General features: G+C 33.8%; 1 protein-coding gene across 1 annotated transcript; it reads left to right on the plus strand.

The window, feature by feature from the left end:
• The first annotated feature begins 261 nt into the window (after nucleotides 1-261).
• On the plus strand, nucleotides 262-9,724 carry LOC133200305 (uncharacterized). Its single transcript, XM_061336126.1, has 10 exons — nucleotides 262-694; nucleotides 817-858; nucleotides 2,400-2,449; nucleotides 3,872-3,936; nucleotides 4,344-4,409; nucleotides 4,508-4,566; nucleotides 5,749-5,808; nucleotides 8,525-8,612; nucleotides 8,713-8,749; nucleotides 9,076-9,724. Exons 1-10 carry the CDS (start codon nucleotides 262-264, stop codon nucleotides 9,298-9,300), a joined length of 1,125 nt encoding a protein of 374 aa, XP_061192110.1. The 3' UTR covers nucleotides 9,301-9,724.
• The last annotated feature ends 243 nt before the right edge of the window (nucleotides 9,725-9,967 follow it).

Consider the following 9,967-nt stretch of genomic DNA (forward strand, 5'->3'; position numbering starts at 1 on the left):
ATGAATTCACACACAAGACGTAGCCCCTAGGAAGGAATGTGATTCTTGTATGCTGCTTCAAACGCTAGCCCCGCCCTCCGTTTTCTTTGGAAGTGAAGGGTCTGCCAATCTCACCGACGGCTGATTTCACTATCTGAATACGAAACAAATTCAAGACATTGTCACTGAAGTGGGGACAAATTGATTCGGGAGGAATCGTTCATTTTTCAGTACCTTGTAAACGTGTTGAGAGTGCTTGTCGACGTAAGGTTTGATGAGGATATGAGCGACCCCGCGCAGCAGACGACAGAGAGAAATATGTCATCGACGTCATCGTTTGAGTTGGACTCGGACGACGTGACCATTGATGACGGCGACGATTCTCAGAATTCCACTTCTATGTCTTCCGTATTTACATATCCCGAAAACCGTCATCAAAGTAATGATAAGACACAGTACAAAAGTGAAAAGAAGAAAACTATTGCCAGCAAGTGTATAGACGAAAAAGAGGTACAAGATCTAAGACTTAAGATCAATTCTAGAGAGAGAAGGAGAATGCACGATTTAAATTCAGCTTTGGATGGATTACGAGAAGTGATGCCCTATGCTCATGGACCATCAGTTCGAAAACTTTCAAAAATTGCTACACTATTATTAGCCAAGAACTACATACTTATGTTAAACAATTCTTTGGAAGAGATGAAGAAACTAGTGAGTGACATTTATCCATTTCCTTTACTCTGTAATTTCAAGACTTGTTCTATTTGTCATTTTCCTCTTTTGAACAAATAGTTTTGATAGAGTTTGTCTTTCATTATTCTGTTTTTTAATTTTCAGGACACAATGCGGATGAAATTGCTAAGACTGTGATAATGAATGGTAAGTTAATCATACTGAAAATGAACAACTACTGTAAAATCATTTATTTTTCAAGATTTGATGGAAAAATTACTGGTGAGAGGGGATATGATTACATATGGTTAAAGGAGAAAAGTTATACTGCACTGTGCAGTTTTCACATTTCGTACACGAATTCATGGGTCTTTTCCTACCACGAAAAACAACAAAAATTAAAATCTCTCCAAAATGAGTGATTTCACAGTAAGTTGATTGGAAATTCGTCTCTAACTTTTTATGCCCCCGGATCGAAAGATCCCGGGCGTATATTGTTTTTGTCCTGTCTGTCTGTTTGTCTGTTTATCTGTTTGTCTGTTTGTCTGTTTGTCCGTTTGTCCGTTTGTCTGTTTGTCCGTTTGTCTGTTTGTCTGTCTGTCTGTTGTCAACTTTAACCTTGCCCATAACTTTTGATTGGTTGGAGCTATGACTTTCATATTTCACATGTGTATTCCTTGTGACAAGACCTTTCTTTGGGTACCATCATATTTGACCTTTTGACCTTGACCTTGGAGTTTGACCCACTTTTACAAAATTTTATGAGACTTTAACCTTGGCCATAACTTCTGAACAATTGATGCTTGGGGTTTCAAACTTCACATGTGTATTCTTTGTGACAAGGCCTTCCTTTGGATACCAACAACTTTGACCTTTTGACCTTGACCTTGGAGTTTGACCTACTTTTGAAAAACTTTAACCTTGGCCATAAATTTTGAACAGTTGGTGCTTAGGGTTTCAAATTCACATGTGTATTCCTTATGACAAGACCTTCCTCTGGATATCAACCACTTTGACCCTTTGACCTTGACCTAGGAGTTTGACCTACTTTTGAAAAACTTTAACCTTGGCCATAACTTTCGAATGGTTGAAGCTAGGGCTTTCATTCTTCACATATGTAATCCTTGCGACAAGACCTTCATTTGGATACCAACCACCACTTTGACATTTTGACCTTGACCTAGGAGTTTGATCTACTTTTGAAAAACTTTAACCTTGGCCATAACTTTTGAATGGTTGGTGCTAGGGCTTTTCATACTTCACATATGTAATCCTTGTGACAAGATCTTCCTTTGGATACCAACCACTTTGAACTTGACCTTGACGTTTGACTTTTATTTAAAAAACTTTAACCTTCGCCATAACTTTTGAACAGTTGTATTGAGGTCTTTCAAATTTCACAGGTGTATTCCTCGAGACAAGACCTTTCTTTGGGTATCAACATTTTTTATCTTTTGGCCTGGATTTTGACTTGCATTTGAAGAAACTTTAACCTTCGCCATAAGCTGCGATACGGTGGCATCAGTGGTTCACAAACACATCTTGTTGATTGAAATGTTTCAGATTGTCTTATAATGTAGTACACTGGTTTGTCATTTATATGTATGTTTGAAAAGTAGACTGTATATTTTTGTTTACATGATTGTACAGTTGATGTTGTTTTTGTACAGGTAAGAAGAAAGATGATTTCATAATGACATAAAGTTTTAAATTTGTGCGATAAATTTTGACTTTGTATATAATTACAGTACTGAGAGGTGACATTGGAAGATTACAGAGGTGTACAGCCATCACCACGGTAACAAAATAAACATCAGTGTCAGATGTAAATTACAGATAAGTAGCAAAACAGAGAATAATCTGTTATAAATCTGGGCTGTATTAAAGATCATAGTGGCTACTTAGCTTTACATAGCTGTTACGATCTTGAATGATATACTAGCCTAGCTATGATAAGCATTATTTATACAGTGTGTTCAATATGACCTATATGTAGATATCTAACCTAGCAGTTAGGCTAGCTGCTACATGTACTAAGAGTGCAACGATAAACCGCTTGACAGTATATCGCGGTATATTTTTCCACAGTTCAATTCACGATATGCTAGACGGATATCGCGGTTCGGTTCCATCGGTCCAGAATTATCCGAATCGTCCGTTTTGTTTCCCTGTTTACAATTTCAAAATGGCTTCTGCGCAAAATGTGAGGTCAACGATAACGCATTAACAGCAGTTAAACTCCTCTCCAGCATCTTACAGTCCTCAGATTTAACAAGGAGAAGGGCTTAATGTGATTAAAAGTTAGAGATGTTAAGACAAATTATAAACCCTTCAGATCTAAAAGTATTCTTTGGTAATACACGATATCTCATCACGCGTGTATCTTGATGAAAATTCGCTGTCTTGTTGACTTAAACGTGTTAACACGAGAAATATGACAACTGGTTTTCAACATAAATAAAAAAAATAAATGTCTTCCTTTTTCATTCCAATTTATAAGGAAGATTATTGGGAAAAGTCCCCGTAGTTCCCTGTAAATGATCATCATTGGTTTAGAATATTGTCACGACTCAAAGTTCTACCTATCAATCCAATTCAAGTTAACAAAATGATATTTTAATTATTATAAAAAAATATTAACATTTGATACAACCCTGTCAAGTTCTAAAAAATATGATGACAAACTTGAAAGACTTTTTAACCTTGTCATGTATCGTGAACTGAATACCGTGATACGTATCGTATCATGAGGTTGATGTACCGTTGCACCCCTAACATGTACGATCTTGAATGCAGCCATGCTTAGTTGTGAATGATAAACTGATAACAAAATGGAACCTAATGATTTAGAAATGGTAGAAGTACCAGGTAAAAACATCATTGAGAGGTTTTTATTTTGGAAATTATTTGCAATATTATACAGTTGTTGACTAGGACAGTTTCTCCTTCAAAGCCCTAATCATTCACTCAGTAGTAAAAATCAATTTTTTTATGGACCGCTCAGTAAAACATTGGAAATGTTACACTTTTTTTGGTATAGATTTATATAGGAAAAATTTTTAAAGGTATAAAAATAAATATTTAAATGCGAGTTTGAAGAACTTGACAAGATAATTTCAGACTATATATAGGAAAAATTTTTAAAAGTATAAAAATAAATATTTAAATGTGAGTTTGAAGAACTTGACAAGATAATTTCAGACTATGATCTTTATTACAGGGAACTGAGGGAGCCCTTCCCAGAAGTAAACCATTCAAGTATACATACGAGAAAGAGATAGTCATGTAAGTCCAACCTCTAGATCATATGAAAGCTGATAAATCCACCACTGTGAGGCAGGAGAAACTATAGGCATTTACCTTCCTCATTTGCTGAACCACAGAATGTTTTTAGATTATGCAGATTTATTTTTATATCTTAGAGAAGACATGTCAGTAAATTAAGGAAAACATAAATATAGTCAAACCTCGTTATCTCGAACTAAAAGGGACCGTGAAAATACTTCGAGGTAACGGAGGATTTGAGATATCCAGGGTAAAATACTTAAGGAATAAGCAAATGGAACTTCAAAATACTTAAGGAATAAGCAAATGGGACTTCAAAATGACTTCGACATATCCATGGTATTCGAGATATCTGTGTTCGAGATACCGAAGTTCAACTGTACATATAAATTGTTTCCATTTACTAGGTATGCCTACTTTAAAAAGCTGGATTATTTCTCCACAGAGCGTATATATTCTCCTAATGCTTATAGGTAAGACAAGGCATGTCTTTGTAATATGATCAAAGTATTATTCTAATTTTTGTCCATAAGCTTTTCTTCATTATTTTGTTTTTTTTTTACTTCTCTAGGGGATTTGCAAGGGCTTACATAAAAGACTTGGAAAAGATCCGACCAAGTGCTATAATTGGTAGGTCAAAATTTCGTACATTCAAGTTAAAAAAACATTATTATTGTAAGAAGTAGCAATGCATATGAGGGTGTATTTTGGACACCTATTACATTTTATTTGACAATAGTACCTCTTTAGCATATTTTGGCAACTAGCCCCCAAAAAACATCCTTATAAATCTGAACAAACACAGCATGTCCAGTTAAAATCAGTAATTACAATGCAGAATTAGTTTATTTATTGTTTGTTTGTTTTTGTTTGTATGTTGTTTAACGTCCCTCTCGAGAATTTTTCACTCATATGGAGACGCCAACACTTAGGGCTCAACATTAACTTTTTTCTCTACTTTTCCATTCGGACAAGTGACCAAGACTTTTACTTGTTCGAAATTCAACTTCACTTGTCCGAAAATTGTTCAATAAAGATACAATACTGTTAGCTTAAAAACTAATTAAAAATAAAGTCCATTTCATGTGATTGATTCGTGATGTTATTGATAAATACACCAAACACATAAAAACAAAATTTTATCTAAACTTTCTATCCTGACAAAAACATAAATATTCACAAATGAAACTGTCAACATCAAACAGAATCTAAACTTCGTAACTCGACATAAATTTCATGCCTTTGCAGTAGTATGCAATTAGTGAACGTCGAGTGTGAACTTAGTTTCATAGCGATCCATATCGGGATCGAAGTTTGTTTATTATGTACTACTTCTGTCTTTACCGATGACTTTCAACAGTCGTTTTTTTTTATTATTTGAAGACTTCTTTACATTAAAATCCACTTGTCCAATGGGACAAGTGCCCAGCAATATTCACTTGTCCGTATTTTATTTTCACTGGTACCGGACAAGCGGACAAGCGTTAATGTCGAGCCCTGCCACTTGTCGGTGGAGAGCTGCAAATTTTGTCCTATACTCGGCACTTACGGCCATTGAGCAGTGAGGGATCTTTTTCATGCCAGCACCTACAGTGTGGTCTCATCTGAAGGACCGGTCTCCATGTCCCACAGTGGGATTCGAACCCGCAACGTAAGGATCAACTCCTTACATAGCCACTCTAGAGCAGTCGCTCTAACCACTGTGCCATGTGGGCGACTAGTTTATTTAAGGATAAATAATAAAATGTACATTTCTTTAACAGTGTGAGAAGATAAATTGTCTCCTCAGTAATATGTATAATTTCTTTTTAGATATTGTTCACTCGGGAGAGAGTTTGTCGGTAAAGAAAGCTGTGAACCTACCAGTACAAGGTACCTCTTTCTGATGAATGTATAGTTTTTGCAAGCATAATTTTAAAAGACGAAGAGAAACTGAAATTGAATACATGTAATTACTGTAAATCACTTTTTATTTGCGAGAACTTTGTTTTCGCATAATTAGGTGAAACAGTGTGCTCGCGAAAATTTCATTCTCGCCTATATTATTATTTCTAAAGATTATAAAGAGCAGTAACCACAATTTGTGAAAATTTTGTCTCGCTAATAAAGAATTGATGACTATCGCATGAAAATAAGGTGTTGCGAAAATAAAATGATCTACAGTAAATGATTGTGTTCATTTATATTCAAAATATATGCTCGTGGTTAATTTAAAGGTCACCTGAGTCACACATGCTCTGCATAGGTGTAAACTTTTGAACATTTTCACATCTCATTTTTAATATCATAAAGGACAAGACTGGCTTAGTCCCCTTTTTGGCCCCTGATTTGTGGTGTCTCCAGGAGCGATGCAATAGTTTATTACTACAGTGGCTGCAACGTTATTGTTGACAACTTACACGAACGATCACGTTACACGAACGATTCCGCACGATTAACGCACGATAAAATCTGTTACACGAACGATCCTTCATGCACACAATTCTACACGTTACACGATTCTTCATGCAAAATAGTTCAAATTCTTTAGGAATGGATATTTTCAAAACGAAATAAGGCTTAATACTTATTTTAGATTTCAAATAATTATTGATATTAATTCATAGACTTTTTAAAATGGAAAAAAAAATAGAAATGGATATTTCTGGAACTAAATACATGTAAGACTTATTAATTATTTTAGATTGCAATTATTATTGTACTTATTTATTATTTATTTACGTAATTCTTCGACTTAAGAAAACTGATTTTTTTTGTTCTATGAGAAAATGTACGTGTAGGTGGACCGTGAGTTTTGATTGAATTGGATTTCATAATATGCAGAAAGGGATAAGTTGGAAAAAAAATGGCATGAAAATGAATTAATTTATAAGATATATCCATGTTTCCATTTGTGAATTTCTAAAATCAACAATTATTTTACAAATCATTTATTTGCAGAAATTATAAAAATAATTAAAAGTAAGCTCTAGAGATAAACACTGATAAACGAATCCCCGACAATCATGTCCAATACATGTACATTCGCCGACTAAATATTTATTTAAGCATTGAGAATTGTTTATTTATTTATTTGTAAAAATATCTATTTTTGATTTATTGATTTCAAAAATATCTTGACCATAATTAGCAGTAAACATAATTAGCATCAGAGAAAAAAAATCCTTAAACATCTAAGTACGGTTTATCACAAAAAATCACGCTATTTGACGAGAACACAATATTGAACAACTTACTATATTGCTTATTTCCAAGCGATAATTAGTTCGTTCTGCTTTCAATTATGTAAATCGCTCGTCATTTATTTTATTTGGATTGAAAAAAAAAAAAAAAAAAACAGACAAGCGAAATGCTTGTATAACAAATAACATTCCTATAAAACTTACAAAACGAAATTTACACGTTTCTTAATGCACAATCGCGCACGATTAAAACTGCAAACGATTGAGTCTGATACACGCACGATCTTGCACGTTACATGAACGATCACGCATGTTTCACGAACGATTCTGCACGATTGGTTTGTCAACAATAACGTTGCAGCCACTGTAACTTGTCATCCCTCTTATAAAATGGATATTGATTCTAAGATATGGGGTACCCAAAGGTCACAGGAAGGTCATTTTTATGCAAATTTTCATCAATTTTATTGCACATTTTGTTTCAGGAAAAAAAGAGCACAAGCTTGCCTATCTACCAAATTTATATATTTCATGCACTTGTATCAGATTGTTCTTGTGTATAAAAATCTCAGAAAGGCAAGCTTGTGCACTGTGTTTCCCAAAGTGAAAAGTATCTCAAATTTGAACAAATTCCATTAGCATTGACGAAGTTTGGAAAAATGTCCAACTTTGGCACCCTCTTGTGGCCACCCTGTACTCTTTGATTCAAAATTATTGCTGGTTTTAAAACAAACATTATTTGAAGTTCTTAACTGCAAACGATCACAATTTTTGTAATTGTGTTTTGATTTTTACATCAAATAAGGGGCCAAATTCGGCTGTTACCTTACCTTGTCCTTTGGCATATAGCATTAATTGGTCAAGAGGTATAATTCTGAATTTTTTGGTCCCTGCCCCCGTAGGGATGGGGCTGTTTCCATCAAAATAAAAATCTTCTTTGCTCCTGGACATCAAGAAGTCACACTTTTGGCATGATTGTAATGAGAATTGAGCCATCTACCAAAGTTTTGAAATAATTATGGTCTCTGATTGAGGGGTTCTGGAGTTTGGGTGGGGCTTTAATGATCATTTAGTGAAAAAGCATAAATTCTTTTAAAATCTTTTATTACCTGTAAATAATACAGATAAAGTAGCTGCATGGTTCTGATGATCAAGGATGCCTCTTTCAAAATAATATGAAATGTGTGGCCCCATGGTCAAGGGTTTTCTGAAGAGAGGGGTCTGTTGTGAAATGAATTATTTCTTTAAAATCTTCCTCTTGGCTCCTGAGCATAGAGCAAACAAACCAAATGGATAGTTATGATGAACAAGGGTGCTTCTTCCAAAATTGTGAATTTCATGGCCCAGGGTCAGGGGTTTCTGGTGTATTTCTGTAGATGAGATGGTCAGATCATTTCTGTTGACAGGTACTTGTGAGAGGTGTGGCTATATCTCCAGTAACCCCCTGTGTAAGGCCTGTATTCTACTGGAGGGACTCAACAGAGGCTTGCCAAGGTATTACATGTATTAAATTTAGTGTAAATTGTTCAGATCTATATAGAATTGTTTGTAAAATAACTCCTATAAGTGTTTGATTTTTTTTTTTCCTTTATAGACTTGGAATTGGCAAAAGTCACAAAGAGAGACGCAAGGTTAGTGGTTTTGACATAATTTAGTTTTTTTTAACAGGGATGAATTATTTTTATTTAAGTGCATTAAAAAAAATATATGTAAAAGATATTCATATTCTAAACAGTTTTTAATGATAATATATTTTGAAGTTATTTTCATTTGTTATTTTTTTTGTTTTTTTTTTTACATGTACATTTATACAATAATATTCCTTTATGCGTTTTCGGTGCATGGCTGAGGGGCATGTTTATTTTCAAAAAAAAAAAAAAGGAAAAAGACTAATAAAAATTTTTTCTAGAGGTTTCTTCTTTTTAAGATGACCAAATTCATATGGTTATATATTTAGCTGAATGAAATGTTGGCCCAGAAATCAGAAGCTACTGACGTTGGTACAAATATGGACACTTCAAAAGAGACAACTGATAATGCATCAATGACAGAAAGCTTGGGATCAACGAACACAAAACAAAAATGTGAAAACTGTTCTTGTGGTAGCGGTTGTTTATCTGACAAACTAGAGGAAGTTAAGCTGGACAGAAGGAAAATAGACCCAACAAAGATAGATTTCTGATATGTTGGTACTTAGATGGAATGAAATGCAATGTATACATTTTTTTACCAAATGAAAAACTAAATGATTACAGGAAAACACACTTATAAGGAATGTTAATTCCCCGTGGCTTTAAAATATATTGTTAACTTGAGGGATACATTGAATTATGTTTATAAAGAAGCAAAATCATCCATCCCTGACACTTTTTTATAAGCGTATTTTTCTGTATTTCTAATCATATATCTAGCCAATGAAATTCAATAACACTGTGAATAAATGTTGGAAATTAAATTTATTAAACATTGCGTTTGAAAGTCTTTCACAGCCATTTTTTTTTAAATTTGATTTTGATAGAAAAGTATAATTAGAATATAATTATATTTTTAAACAAATTGTTCCCGAATTTATACCTTGTTTGTAAAATCCACTGCATTACAATGTATTTTGAGAGAAATGTACATGCTAGTGTCATATTGCTTTGAATAATGATTATTTTGGATTTAATTAAGGTCTTCCGTTTCCAACGGAAGACCTTCTACTGATTGTGATGATTAAGATTATTCTTATTATTTTTTTTTTTTTCCTAGACGCCAACTTTGACGCTTCATATCTTCCTCATTTTTAAACAGATTTTGTTCAAATTTTCAGAGCTTTTAGACTTTACAAAACACTGTCAGAATACCGT

Source organism: Saccostrea echinata, unplaced genomic scaffold, assembly GCF_033153115.1.
Source record: "Saccostrea echinata isolate AGI-Se365-2 ecotype Australia unplaced genomic scaffold, CSIRO_AGI_Sech_v1 ptg000038l, whole genome shotgun sequence".
NCBI lineage: Eukaryota > Metazoa > Mollusca > Bivalvia > Ostreida > Ostreidae > Saccostrea > Saccostrea echinata.